Below are 15,440 nucleotides of genomic sequence, written 5' to 3'. Positions count from 1 at the left end.
TATCCCCAGAAATGTTTTTTACAATTTAAGTAGCTTCTGTTTGCTAAGTCAGAAATGAATTTTCAGAAGACACTAAAAAGAAAAAAGTGGACAAGAAGAGGAAGGCTGTTACAGAGGACAGGGTAGTATGATTCTTTTACTAGCCTCCTCAAAAAGCTATAACAAAACTCTTTAACAATTTTCCCTATATTTATTTGCTGTTCATCAATCTGCAATTCTGAGTAGCATTTCAGCTCTTTTAATAATATAAAAGGAATTGATACTGCAGATCTACTCCAATTTTCAGGAAGGGATGTGAAGACTTTATATTAACTTTTTTTTTCTATTTAATTTTTGTATTACCTGTGATCTGGCAACAGGAATCCCTCACTGATGTGAAAATTCTGAAGAGATATTAATTTATCTTCTTGTCTATTATTTGTTAATTTTATTGGCATGATGATTATTTTTTTTTTTTTAAACCGGAGGAGGTCCTGAGTAGTGCCAGTCCTTTTACCTGTCATATTCACATCACCTGCATCCAAGCCTTCCCCACATTGCTTCAAACTTCTGCTACCTTACATCTCAGTGAAATGAGAAAGTCTTCATGGTCCCTCCTCTTGTTTATAGACTACTTTACTATTTTAGCCTTTCTGTAAGACTTGGTGTTGATAAAAATCCAAATGGGCATTTATCACTTCTCAAAGGGTGGCTGAGTTTCACAGGAACCTGCCCTCCCACCCAAGCCCCTATCAGAGGCTGTGCTTTGCTGCTATCAGGTCACAAGAATGACCTTTTTGGGCTTCCAACATATTACAATTCTGTCCTACAAAGATGCAGAATGCAAGGCTTTAGTCTACGGAGAATACTTAGTGAACTAAATAGAAGATGATTCATTTTCCAATAAACTTGAAAATTAGCAGTTCTATACAGATTATATTTTCCACATATTTTAGAAAACAATGTCTGTAATACATATTGGCCTTATTCTAATTCAATTGTGCAGGATACCATCAGACGAAGGGATTTTGATTTGTGTGTTTACCAGAGGGGGCTAGTGACACAAGTAATCTGTCCTCCATCTAGCTTAACCCATATCATGGCAGACCTCCAGCTCCTCCTTACCTGGTAAATCATCTTCGTCTTCGCTGAAAACATTTGGATTAAAGACAGGCAGGTTAATGTAGTCCATTGAAATCTTCCGCACTTCTGGGAGATAAATTGTCATCTGCCTGGGCTGAAGATGCAGCAAACTGGTTTTATATATTACTGGAGAAAGAGTATAACAATAAAGAAACTAAAAAAATCTGTTACACAAAGAGCATCTAAAGCTAAGAAAGAATCTGTTCAAAGCAGACAGAAGGGTTATGACTATTTTTATTTAATGTGTTAATGAACAAATGCATATATGGGCCATTCTCAGCCAAACCACTATGTAACATTTCACATAAACAGGATAAAAGAGATTATTACTTTCAACTATTTCTCTTTAAATAGAAGCAGCATCTCTGTAGTTAAATAATCTGTAGAAATAATGAATTACTTCATCTGGTATTCACATCTATTTTTATGGAAGGAAAATAATTTTTCCGTTCTACTTTTGGAGCTCTTCACCACAGGATGACACCGACTTACATGAGTTTAGGGGAAAATTGGAAAGCTCTCAGGAAGGAAATTTTTTGAGAGTTACTACACACAAAGAAACACCTCCTGGCTCCGGAAGTCCCTGGGACCCAAACCACTGGAGACTGGGACAACATCTGAAGGAAGTATCACCACACACTTAGTCTACACTTATATCCTTCCCTAGATATCCGTCACTGAAAATGAGAGAATTAGAACAACTTCTGGCCTGAACCAGTAGGGTCATTCTTACACTATCTTTTGACAATCACTGCAAATTGAAGATGTCAGAAATTTCTAAATTACTTGAACACCAAGTGGCTGGGACAAACCTGAGGGTTTCCGTAACACTTTATTAAGTAGAAGGTGCCACTGCACTATAGTAGTAGCACTGGTTGTCTGCAGGGAGACTACATCCTGAGAGGACAACCTTTGCCTGGAGATTGGGCCAGAGGTCCTCTCCCCAGTGATTGGGACTCCACCTCTTGTCTAACAGAAGTCAATTCAGCCACAAAATATATCTATGTAACTAATTCTGCATCTAAGGCATCATTATGTAGTCCTGACCTATCTATATAATGCAACACAGAAAAAAGAAAGTTTTCAAAAGAGCTTGTAAAACTCCTATAATTGCATTAATATTTCAATTCAGAGCTTAGTTCTGCTAAGAGGTACCCTGTTCTTTATTTAGTCTTCTTCCTTTCAACAGGACTATCTAGGGAGAAATGGCATACACAGAAGAATGTCAAGAGACTAGACAACTGCTACTTTTAATGAAGGCTACAAATTTACTGATGCTCCAGCAAGAGAACCATATGATAAGGCTATGCACTGGCTTGAGGAATCCTGAGCATGATGCTGTAAGAGCTTTTTAAACATTATTCAGTATAATTAGTAGCTACATGACTATAAAAATCTGAGTTTTAAATATATTTCTATTACAGCAACTTAAAGACTAATTTTTGTAGTCTTCTTGCAAAAAATGACTTATTTTGGGGGGTTTGTTCAAATAGTCAGTAAAAATAAAGGTCTGGGCTTGACTGTTGATTCATCTTTTTATTATAGCAGAGACTTTGAGCATTTTATTGATCATCTTGTTATTGTATTTAGAGATTTCAATCTCTTTTAGTTACAGTGAATTTTGTAAAATCTAATTCTTATTGTCCACAAAAAAATAAGAGCTTTGTTAAAGAAGCCTTTTGATGACTTAAAAAGAATCACAGGGCATAAATTTATTATTTGTTAGAAGGAGTTTGACATGCAAAAAGTCAATAGAGTTTACATTTACCTGCACCAAGGTTAGTTGGTAGGAAAGCAGCCAAACCCACAATTTTAAATTTTGTTCCCCAGATATTAGATGTGACCTGAGCAAGGTAGTTGTGCTGCAAAGCAAAAACAAGATCATTTTCACCTAATAAAATATGTATCAAGCTCTAATAAAAACCTTCAGAGCAATCAAGCTATTGCAAGTGATAATACAATTTCAGCTTCTCTTGTTTTTATTTTATTGAAACAGCCTAATGTGCCTATGTAGCAACTGTTATACCCAGTCATTAAGACGTCTCATTTTGATATCTGAACACCATCAGAAATGATGTATACAACAGCCACACTGGCTGATTAAAGCTGTTGAAGAACTGGACAACACGATGGCTGCTCTAGTGAGAACAGGTCTGTTTTCAGACACTTGCTTCTCCTGCACAACAAGAGCATGGCTATTGTGTATTTCAGAAAGTAATACACCCTGTCCCTTGGTTCTATATTTACAGATCACTTTCTAGAACAATAAATCAAACAGAAATTAATTACTCATAATGACAAACACATTCTCCCTGGAGCTTCCAAAGCACCTTCCCAAACCAGTGCTTCCTTGGTGATCAAATTATAGGTCTGAAAGTCCAAGAGATTTTCTCAAAGGCCAAGAGTTATGCTGCAGCATAATATCAGCAGCAGGATCTAAGCCCCTGGTCTCCTGCCCTATTCAAAGGACTTTTGGTCCTGTCTACCACTGCTATGTAAGTGATCTAGAACGTTTCAATATAAAGGAAAAAGTGAAAAGAGAGCAGAAAAAAACTACGGAAATAAAACAAAAAAAAATGAAAAGAATGCAGACTGGTATTAATACAATATGTAACTCAGACAGTTCTACAGCCTGTTAAGTTTCATTTACCCACAGGTCATGAACACTACAAAGAGCACAAAGTGCTAATTCCTTGCCTTCCTTCCAATTAAGGCTGTTCCATGTTCCTGATCTAGTTGAAGATGTCCTTGATCTTTGCAGGGAGGGTGGACTAGATGACCCTAACCGACCCTTCCAACCCAAACCATTCTATGATTCTGTGAATTATGAAACAGAAAACATGTGGCCCTCTGAAGCAAGCATTTCCTTATCTCTGCAATTCCTAGCAAAGCAGAGAACTATGGTGGCATTAGGACAGCTCTGAGCAACCGAGTAAGAAGCATTTTCGCATACATTTTCAAACCGCCAACAACATCACCTAGAATGAAACCTCTCAAATAGATTCACATTAACAGAAGTTAGTGGTGCCAGGATTTATCACAAAATGCCTGATATTCCATTGACACTTTCAAACATTAACACTGAAATGGAACATGCAATTTTCTACTTGTTCCATCTAGTTACTGTAGGGAAATTAAAATTTCTTATTAGTGATCACTGGATCTATATGACAACTTGCTGCTCCTGGAAGCAGATGCATCTGGACTCAGATCTGGTAACAATGTGCACAATACCTGAGTAATATCTTCTAAAGGAAACTCTCTTCGGGTTAGGCTTGGTGAACCAATAGATGGTTTCCTTATTGGTAACCTTGGTGACCTTGATATCTCCTGTGCGGCTCGTGACATCTTTGGAGATTTGCGAGCTTCTATATTGATTCTGCATATGAAGCAATAATTGGAATCATCAATAATCACATAAAATGTCATGTCTTTGGATGTAAAGATGTAATGAAAACAATTGGAATGGTGTCCTGTAAGTGAGTAATGAAGACTGTAAAGTCTACAGGATGTGAGAGGTGGGTCAAATTTAAAGATATATAAGGCCTGACACACTTGCAGTAACTCTGACAGGATGCTTTCTAATTCATTTAACAAAGCTTACAGCAGTTCTGCCAAATACAACATATCCTTCACTAATCCATAAAAAGGTGTAGGGCTGAGCTATTTCAGCTATGCAGACTTTGAGCAAAGCCTCAAGAAATGGAAGCATGACACCTCGGCTGGCAGGTCTCCACATTAGTACAGCAAAACAAGGCTCCACCAACTTTGTCAGTGCTCTTACTCTAAAACAAAAGTTATTCCTACCTCCCACTATACAAAGGGGGTCATGAATAAGAGATCAAGCACCTGAAAAACCTCACTGGTCGAAAAAAAAATTAACAGAAGTTACATTTTTAAAGTACAGTCCTAGAAAACCAAGGACGCAGGATAGTTGTTTTTCCTGTACCGTTTCAGTTTTAGGCTCAGGAACTGATGGGTCTTTTGTCACGTTGTACTAAACTTCAGTATTTCACACATTATGTTCACATATAAAAGGATGCAGTTGCTTTGCCTCATACTAGGGCAAGCTCATAATGTAAGGTCTTTGTAAAAGTATCATCTGCAGCTAGAAGGCATCAGGGCCTCAATCCCATAACACGAAGCTGGCAGATAGACGTCAGTGCCTATGAGAAGCATCACAGACATCAGTGAGGCTCTGTGCAGGTGGAGAGTCCTAGGTACATAATGAATAAAATGAAGAGCTGGCAGAAAAGCAACCAGATGAATAATAAGCTTATTTGCATATCATTACAGAAGCCAGTGTTTAAACCCAGTGTTTAGGAGGATCTGTTTGCTGAGGCTCCCTTGCAAGGTCACCACAGCAGCAGTGCTGCCTATGGAAAGATCTATGCCACCTATGCAAGGACTTACGAATTTGAATATACCCCTGAGGAAATAAAGGCTTTAACTAGACCAGGGACCCTAAGCACAGAGGAGGTAAAAACACAGACGGTCTGAAGGACAAAATATATCCTGTGGTGGCAAGAGTTCACGTGTGGCAGAGGCAGTGGTGTGAGAGTACATAAAATCCTTCTTCGAGACTGCCTGGGGAGAAATGGTGCCCTCTTGTTTCCCATTACCTTTAGCCCCAGAATCTTCACTAAAGTCCACCTCAACACCAATCTCTAAGATCACCCCAGAACTGCACACCATAGAGGACCCTACTGCTCCAGAAGACTCCTAAGGAGTTTGCTTTTCATTTAATGAGCTATCAAGACAGTATTCAAAAAGAAAAAAAAAAAAAAAAGAAAACATGAGGAAGAAAAAGAAGTATCCAGGAAAATCCAGGAAATTATTACCTGGGAAGTTTGGGTGATTTGCTAGCTCGACTGATTTTGGGAGATTTCTTTGCTGCCCAGTCATCACTCAGTTCGATATCGCTGGAGTCCGAGCAGTTACAGCTGTCAATCACAGTGGAAATCAAGCTGTTTCCATAGATTTCATCTATCAAGACAGGCCCCAGAAAATGTAAGTGCTGCTTTAGAAAACTGATATCAATTACAACTATCAGTCACCAGAAACATAAACCTGATTCACAGGCAGCAGCTGAGATAAAACTATGCAGAGGAAATGAACCATTCTTCACCCTGCCTAGTATAAACTCCAAATTTCCAATGGTTTGAACTCAGATGAACATGATTCAGAAGGGTGAATAGCATTCAACTGAACTTCAAAATTGAGATTAAAGAATATTTTCTGCTAATTAGCAACCTATTCCCCACTATTCAAAATACAGGAAATTCCCATTTGTAAAACAGAAGACAGTATGGTATAATTTCAGAGGCCTGAGTGTAGGTCACGCTAAAGATTTTTTTCACATCAGAAAAAAAATATCTGATGCCACCTTCCATCCTGCATAGCTAGATTTTCTTTAACTCTTGAAGATTTAGTATCTCAAGTATTTCTAAATAATTTTTTAAACAGAGCAAAAATTCAATTCTACCTGCTTTCCCATCTGTTTTAGGATCCATGATGACGAACTCTGGCCGCAACTTGCTGATACGACGTCCTTTCAGAATAGGCACCAGTCCCCCAAGGTATTCCAGGTACAGAGTATAACATGGACCACCAACCTCTGGGTCATCTTCTGTCCGCTTCATCGTGCAGTGAAGCCGTTCATTACCAGCTGTTGGGTAGCTGACAAAATCTCTCATATTGTTTGGGTCTGGGATAGGAGGCTTCATTAAGTGAAGGAAGGAAAGAGAAAGTTTCCTATAGGTTATTATTTTTATTTTTTTTTTCCTGTGGTGACTTAATCCCAACACAACTAACTGAATTTGAACCCAACTCTAACTTGGCAGGTCAAGATTAAAAGAGGTTACTGTGTGATTATGCAGGATACATATGCAAGACAGTGGCTGTGGATTATTTAGTTAGGTCAAAAGCAGTTGTACACAGAAAACAAACTAGTTATATCAGGAAGGTTGGACCTGTGGTTGGAGCACTGAATTAGACAACAAACCTGTCTTCAAGCTCTGGCTCTATCAAAAACTTCTCTTTTAACTTGGGTAATGTGGTCAAGTCTAAGTTTCAGAGTATCTTCTCTTGCTGGCCCTTGAAGTGAACTTGGCCACTCAGGTTCCCATTCCTCGTTAGTACTGGTACATGCTATGCCACTATGCTACAACACTGTCAGCTCTGGAAGAAGCTTGTACTTCTTACATCACTTCCAAGCATGTGATCCATCTTTGCTGAGGGCCTATTTGCATGCAATGTGGAGAAATATGAGCACAAAGATGAGGGTGGGTTACTTTGCCCTGCTTGCCAGCACACTGTATTAATCCATGAAAAGCTCAGTCCTAAAGCAGTTGGACTGCTTTTGCCTAGGACAATATAGCCTGCATGACACAAATACTACTTATGTGTATAAGTCAACACAATTTATTTCAAAATGAAAGTATAAGAAAAAAAAAGTAGGGGAAAAAAGGAGCCTCCCTAACCTGGCGAGATGGGCATGGGCTGAGGGATGATCTATAATGTAGCCCTCAATCTGGAAGGGAAAGAGGAATGCATGCAGGGAAAAGGGTGCCTTGCCAGGCACTGGAAGCATGGCTGACAACATAGGTGGAAGTATGTAGCTGGGGGAGAGCCAGCAGAAAGTATAAAGCAGTGCTGAGGAGGCTCCAGAAATACCCATGAAACAGCAGGGGCATGTGGCTTCTGGGAACCCCACTTCAGCCTCTCAGCTACACAGCCGTGCAACTGCTCCACATCTTGGCATTCCCTCCAAGAGATGATAGAAGGGCTGTCAGCAATGATGTGCCCCTGTACTGCCTCTGCTCCTCTGATCCCTGTCATGGCTCCCAGCCTTGCTACAGCCAACTGCTGCTTTCATCCCATCCCATCCCATCCTGTTCCATCCAGTCCCATCCCATCCTGTCCTGTCCCATCCAGTCCCACCCAAGCAAGCATCACTGATGCTCTGGAGAGCTGCAGGGGTTGTTCTGGGACAACATGGAAAGCATCCTGGGAAGAAGTAGGCGCGCTAGAAAGAATTAAGAAGCACTGATGCTAGAAACACTAAATGCTCTGAATCTCTGGAGATTGAGTAGTTGTGGTTACATCAAGGCATTTATTCTTCTCTGGCAAATGAAATGTTTCACAGACGCACAAATTGCCCTGATTAGCAGTATCCAAATGGAACTGTGCTGAATCATTATTTTATAGGCATAATTTGTTCTCATTTAAGCTGGGCCAACTCCACTGATTTCAAATTAGTTATTCTGGCTCTGCATTGTTTTAATAAGGACCTGAAACTGTCTCAAGAGAATGCTGTAACACATACACAAAAAATATGTAACACAAAAATGTATGTTTGAACATAGGGCATTTACCAGCTAATGCTCTGGTTTATAGGCTGTGATAAAGACTTTGGAAATCCTGAGATGTGACTGAGTGCAAAACCACGAAGCAAAGGGGTTGAGCAGATGGCTCGGCTAGTGATACAGGAGAAGGCATATCTGGTCCATTCTTCCATAGCACCGCTGGAGCAACAAGGTTAGCAGAACTCACTATCAGTAGAAATATCTGGGCAGCCACAGATCTGAAGTGTACCTTTCCCGACAATATAAGAACTCATGTAACAACTAGGGAGGGAACAGTTTTACCACTGTGAATCTCTCCTATAACCATGACTCAGCATCATCATCAGTGTGAACTTCTTCAGAAGTCTTTGTGCGTCACCAGCATATTTTACCATTGGGATGTCCTTGGAAAGGCCATCCCCATGGAATAATGCAGGTCAGCGTAAGTGAGCCTTATTTTCAGATTTTAATAGGTGCCAAATGGATCAGTGGGCTCTTGAAGAGGGCAGGAATGACCCTTAATCAAGCTTTTAAAATGATAATTACGAAAATGATAATATCTTATAATTTAACCATTGTCACTTAGGAGCACCATGGGTGTGAAAACAAGCAACCCCTTCCTCTTCCTCACACACACATTTTTTCCTTTTACCTTGATTGTTGGTATGAAGGCAGTGGTGAGGTACGAGCAGAGCCGAGGGGGCAGGGTCAGTTTGCTGATATCCTTGTCATCCCGCAGACAGCTAGCGATGGTCTGCTGGCACAGCAGCTGCAGGCTGGAGACCCTGTGCTCGACTCTGACAACGTATAACGCAGGTCCAGAGGCCATCAGCAGGCGCGAATCCCTGTGACCCCAACAGATGGAGATGATGGGACGCTGCATGGAGAGGAAAAGGACACAACTTTAAAAAAGCCTGTACTTTCTCCAAGATAGTTGCACAGCAAGTGATCACATGAATTCAGCACTGATCATGTTACCTTGTCTTCCAGAAACTTAAAAGTGCACACTATTGCCCACAAAAAGGGAGAAGAATGTGAACATATGAAATTATTGGTAACAGTGGTTAATGGTTATACAGTGCTTTTTACTCACAAGGCTTAAAGGTCTTCACTCAAGGAACTGTCTACCAAATTCATTACCTAGATAGAATAAGTGACTTTAAAGTCTCACAGTGTTAAAAAGCAGGATCCTTTGATGCTCTATCTAGGTGATTTTTTCAGTCATCTAATCAATCCTCATCCACTGGTAACAATTCCCATTTTACAACTGAAAATTTACAATACATGCCCTGAGACATGTAGTAAACTAGTGGACAAAACTCAGTCAGCTTTCTTGTCTTGCACCGAGTCTTCTGCTGCACAGTGTCTCTTTTGAACTATTCTCAGAGGAAGCAAACTGGGAAAGAGCACCAGGAACAAAATAAAAAATGTCCTTTTGTCTTCTGCTTGTCTACATTCAGAAATGTCTAAAATCATGACAGTAAAAATAGAGTAAGGGGTGATTAGTACTGTCAGAATGTGGAGCAGAATAACAAACAACTCAAATGCGGCTTTGGACGTTATTCCCTGCCACATGAACATTAAGAGTTCATGTGGGAATACTGAGCTGTGCTTGCAAGGAGCTCTCTAAACTCTCTTCCTAAACCCCATCTTTTTCATATAAAGCACTGGTCCATTGTGACCTCTTATAGCCTCATCACTATTCCTTTTGCCCTTCACGAGTGTTAGCTGCATCCATCTGCCATCTCTTGCTTCCTGTGTTACAAAGCATCTGTATTTGCACATACACATGTACTGTAAAGAATTTCAATCCCATAGCTGTTATCTCTATACAAATAAACAACAAAGAGTAAAGCAGAAGCTCTCACTCCATGAAGAATACTGTGCAGCAGGCTGTAATAAGTGACCTACAAAAGGTTTACTCCTTTCTGTGAAGGGCTCCCTTCTTCTCACAATCCACAACACTCAAAAGTTTAAGCAAACATGTTTTTCATTTAACTGTATTTGCTGAAAGGTCAGGTCTCTTTGAAATATCTTTGTTCTTCACAAGATGCACCAAACAAGAATTAACTATACCAAAGACAAGAGGCAAGGCATCATCAGTAGTAACTTTTATCCATTCCTCTCTAGTAATATGGTACCCAGAAACCTGGGTTAGATCAGCTCAGAAGTTACTAATCTACTCCAGAGAAATAAACTTTCCCTTCAGTTACAAATGCAAGATGCTTAAAGGTGAGAAACTGGGACAAGATGTTTTTATGCAGAATGCAGCTGCACAGCACTATATCAATGTCTGTCATCAAGACAGAGGGTTGGACGAAACAACTTTTCCAGAGAAAGCATCTTCCCTGCTATGTCATCTTATCCTAGATTTAAATTTCAAGGAAAATACTGGTTTTGAAGTGGGAGGAATGAAGAAGCTCCATTTTCATTACATCTAGGCACCACCACATACACACACTTCCACAGAGGCACAAACTTTCAGGCTGACTGATACGCAAACCGAAAGTAGCAACATGTGAACCTTGTGATTTTCACAGTAATTGCTAAAGGCGTTTTGTAGTGGAGAACTTAAAAGGAATTGAGAAATCCTTTATGTACCATCAATAATTGTTATATGCCTTGTCATAACCATAATCTGTGGGACAGAGCCTTAAGTCTGATGAGAGATCACAAAAAGTATCTCTTACTGATTGGTATTTTTACTATTAGAGAGTGTGGCTCAGCTCTCATACTGTCTGGCAATAATGAGACAGTTCAAGCTGCTTGCAAAATAAATGGAATTGAAAAGGCACTGACACAAGTTAGGTACCTGCCACATCTACTATACAGCAGCCTGAGAGAGGCACCAGTAAAAGTGATCCTGATTTTCCCAAGGGCTGAAACTCAGCATGGGCAGAACTATCTACCTGAATGTTACCGTGGGATCCAAACCACACTCTTCTGTTCACTTTGCATCAAGTAAAGCTTACCTATAAATATGGTGAAGGAACAAACAAGTATGTGACTTAGGACACAAATGTTTATTTATTGGACAGAGTTTAATGCCAGAAGAGAAGTCTAATATCCCAACTATCATAATCCAGCACAGCACACCCAGATAGCCCTGCCATGAAGTCCAGTATGGCAGCTATTATAAGCCAATATATCACAGCCAGAGAGGACTCTGTTCATCCAAACAGAGACAAATGAAACTACTTCTCTCCTCAGGTTACTGCTGCATGCAGAGAACAGCAGACATGCAGATAGTACCAGTACAAGTACATCTGCAATCTTAAACATATTGCTAAGGAACAGGTTTTTCAGAAGCTTTGAAATGCTGGGTGGGACCTCTGGCAACACAGCATTGTGGAGCTCAGGAAGAGCAGAAAGTCAGAAGTCAAAAGGCATTGCCTCATTACATGATTTCACCATAGTTTCCCAACAGGCAACCATAGTTCAGACATCTTCTAAACTTCTGAATGTCTGATTCCCCTATATTCTGTTTATATATTTTTATGTAAACAATATGTGAGTGGGTGCATGTTTAAATACATACACACAAAATACCTACAAGTGTTGTACTATTTGTAAATCATCACATTTCCTACACCTACATTTGTAGGCTTAGTCTCCCCACATACCTCACATGTTTTAGTCTTAATATTTTCAGTCTCATCAAAGAGCACTTGTACCATACTGGTTTGTCCTTGCTTTCTGATTCACCACATGCCTTGTCTTCCTTTTCTATGGAATGGTCAGTCCCCCAGTATTCATCAAACCTAATATCCAGTAACACTTTATTTATGGTGAAGGGCTAAGATTTAAGATGAGGTTCAAGGAAAATTAGTCTGTCATTACAGGCTTAGAGAAATAAAAGATCACCCAAATGCCAGATCTGACCTGACATTTAAATGTACCACTCCAATAATATTTTTCAATAACTACGCTTCCCACTCTTTCCCTTGAAGGACAAGGGATATGAATCAATTACTGCAGCAAGTCAGTTATGAGACGGCTAAAGCTTTCCTTCCAAACTCTGCTGAGAAAAAACAATTGAACTACAACATCCAACACAAAAGTATTACTCCTTATAAAGCATCCACTTATTTGCACTGTTTTAGCAAAAAAAGGAAGGAAAAATGTTGTTGATACCCATATTGCACCCGTTAGAAAATGAACAAGCAGATTCTAGCACAGAAGAATTTTATTTTCCATGTTTGCACACCTGGTTTTTTTCTTCTAGGAACAAGGGAAGGCAGCTACAAATATAACATCTAATGATAATTTCTAATCTCACTTTGCATATAAAAATCCCATCAGGTTTTGAAAAATCTCAGCACAAACTGTAAATACCAGGGTTTAAATACAAACATGTAGGAAAAAAAAATCCTGGAAAAACCCTTGAACTTCTACAGATAGATAGGATTCAGCTCTATGACAATTATATAATAGAAATAATGGGCTAAAGGACAAAAAAAGAGAGATGTTTTAACAGAAGAAATATTGACTGAAAACACATCTCAAAAAGTGGTCAACGAGGAGCTATTTTTCCATTTTTTTCAGAGTGGGCTTGAAAGTCAGTTGTATCTACTCAAATCTGTACCCCTTGCTGGGATGTTGACTCCCATAAGAAAAGCACATGGGAATAGATATTCTGCTCAAGCTCTGTGGTTGCTTCTTAAAAGTCACTCATCTGTCTCTTACAGAAGAGAACCTTTCATCACTTTATGCAGTACCGTCAGTGAAAATACTGTTCAAGCTGATTCTTGCTGCCTCCTTTGAGCTCAGAAATCCTGATCCATAGGGCCTGCCTGCTGCTTGCACTAATCCCTTGTCTGCTGCCACTGGGAGTCCCACTGGTAATGAAATAAAAATGGTATTCCAGTGCAGAAAGCCCAGCAACAAGCGTGACTTTTCTCAGGAGAAAAAAAACAACTGCAAAATAGCATCTAGTGAATGGTATGTGTAAGTAAAACTCTGCCATACGTTGCCTGCTTGCTCTCACTTTAGATTGCTGATGTTGAGACATACATTCTTCCCTCTCCTTTCTCAGAGAGAAGCTAGAATGTGAAACGGCTGCAGTGTCCACCCAGCTCTTGTGAATTGTGTGTGCACATCTATGTACTGCTGGAAAGTAACAGAACTTCTTCATTCTTCTATTCCCCATATTTACAGTGGGAATGATACTGACCAGTAAGAACTGATAGTGATAAAATCAATAAAGACTATGATGTTGTCAGAAATTACACTGCTCTGGCTTTATATGATTTTTCATGTAGCAAACTCTCACTTGATTTGCAGATGTTTCTTATATCCTCTCTGTTTCTACAGTATCTTTTTTTGAAGATTTCAATACAATAATGAGATTCTATTTTAGCAGAATGAGTCGTTGCTTAGACAAGTGCCTCCATCTTCCAGTCCTGATCACAATCCATTTCTGCAGTAGTCAGAGATGATCTTATGGCCTGTACTGAAAATATCAAGGTCCTTATTGATGATGGTCCTTATTGATATCCCAAAGAATGTTTCACCAGCTAATTCTAAATTGTTGCTCATTTATCTTTCTGTAAGAAAATAAACTCTCTTGAAGCTTTGCTGTCATCCAGTAACAGCTAAATAGGATTAATTTCAGGCAATATAAATGAAAGGCAACATTGATTCAGAAGCAACAAACTTGAACATTCTGTGTGAAATAAGTGAAGACAAAGTAACCAAGGTCAGCTCAGCTGGGTAACATAAAAGGCAGCCACTTCTCTCAAAGCCTTTTGATCTGAATTTAACCTAGAACAGCACTTTCCTTCTCAGGCCTTAGTAAAATAGCTCTTACGCAACTACCAGGTTTCTGCAGGATCACATCATCTTAAATCTATGCATTCAGATGCCAGGATGCTTCCAGGAGAGAAGCAGCCTGAGAAATGCTGTGAAGGCTGCTGCTGACAGGAGCAGGTTTAGAGCAAGGGGGTCATCTCAAAGACTCCTGGAAACCTCTCCCATAAAGATTAGCCTTTGGTATACTACTTGGAATTAGGGTTTAAAAATATTACACTGATAAAAATGCAATTACACTTTTTCTGCATCTGATCTTGTTACCTATATAACTGATCCTGGAACATGCAGGGCTTAGTTCACTCTTATCCTTCTTCTTCATTGCACTTGAGGTTTAATTTGTTCTTACACCAGTTACACAGTGGTATAAAATCATAAGCTAATGTAAATTTACTGTAGAATTATAGGTGTATAGAGGAGATCAGCATCAGAGTTTCTAAATCCACATTCTTGTTCCCCTGGTCCTCTCTGGGACTTGTAAAAAATAAAACTATAAAAAGTGAAGAAACCAAAATATACACCACAACTCTGAACCACTGCAGAAAACATTCACAGGTTTGTTAAAGTAGGCAGTTAGGTAATTTTGAATTGAACCTGTAGGAGACTCCTCCATTTAAAGTTCAAATGGGAAGATATGAAGCAGCTGTATCTACTCAGAAGCGTCAGCAGGTATGGTTAGTTGATATAATAAAGACCTGTCTGCACATCAGGTGAGAAATTCTGAAGTGACAGATCTGGGTTGCAGCACTTACGGTAAACAATTTTATCAAGACTGCAAAACAATCCTGAATGAGTTGATTCTCATCCCTGCTTGATGCTAGGGAAAGGTTGTGAGGATTTAACAAATAGTGTAAGAAATTAACATGCTTCCAATAAAAAAATTATGACCAGCAGGGCAGCCTGCTGTTGTAATCACATTTTTAAATGTTGCAAAAGCACGATCATGAAAAAACTGCCAGCTAAAAGAACTGTGTATATTCTTGCTACATCAGATTGATGTTTGTGTACACAAGGGCAAGTGTAGTAAGACCTAAGTTTTACAGAAATTGATAGTATATTTTTGAATAGTTATCAGCTGATCAACAGCCTTTAAGATACACTCTTTGTATAAAATAAATAAGCAGTATCGACTCTTGGGAGTCACAGTATGGACCCAGTTTTCAC

At 39.4% G+C, this 15,440-nt stretch overlaps 1 protein-coding gene across 10 annotated transcripts in view; it reads right to left on the bottom strand.

Moving 5' to 3' along the window:
* Positions 1-15,440, bottom strand: part of TULP4 (TUB like protein 4) — a 165,638-nt gene that overhangs the window by 14,114 nt on the left and 136,084 nt on the right. For all 10 annotated transcript variants that reach the window (XM_042795670.1, XM_042795672.1, XM_042795676.1 and 7 more), the window contains 6 exons: positions 9,121-9,345; positions 6,608-6,842; positions 5,964-6,108; positions 4,357-4,501; positions 2,891-2,984; positions 1,105-1,248 (listed from right to left, as the gene is read on the bottom strand). In XM_042795670.1, coding sequence (XP_042651604.1) covers positions 1,105-1,248; positions 2,891-2,984; positions 4,357-4,501; positions 5,964-6,108; positions 6,608-6,842; positions 9,121-9,345 — 988 coding nt within the window. The remainder of the gene's footprint in view (positions 1-1,104; positions 1,249-2,890; positions 2,985-4,356; positions 4,502-5,963; positions 6,109-6,607; positions 6,843-9,120; positions 9,346-15,440) is intronic.

Source organism: Tyto alba, unplaced genomic scaffold, assembly GCF_018691265.1.
Source record: "Tyto alba isolate M040663 unplaced genomic scaffold, T.alba_DEE_v4.0 Super-Scaffold_22, whole genome shotgun sequence".
Classification (NCBI taxonomy): Eukaryota; Metazoa; Chordata; class Aves; order Strigiformes; family Tytonidae; genus Tyto; species Tyto alba.
Note: the sequence above shows the minus strand (reverse complement) of the source record. Positions and strands in the feature narration are given on the sequence as shown.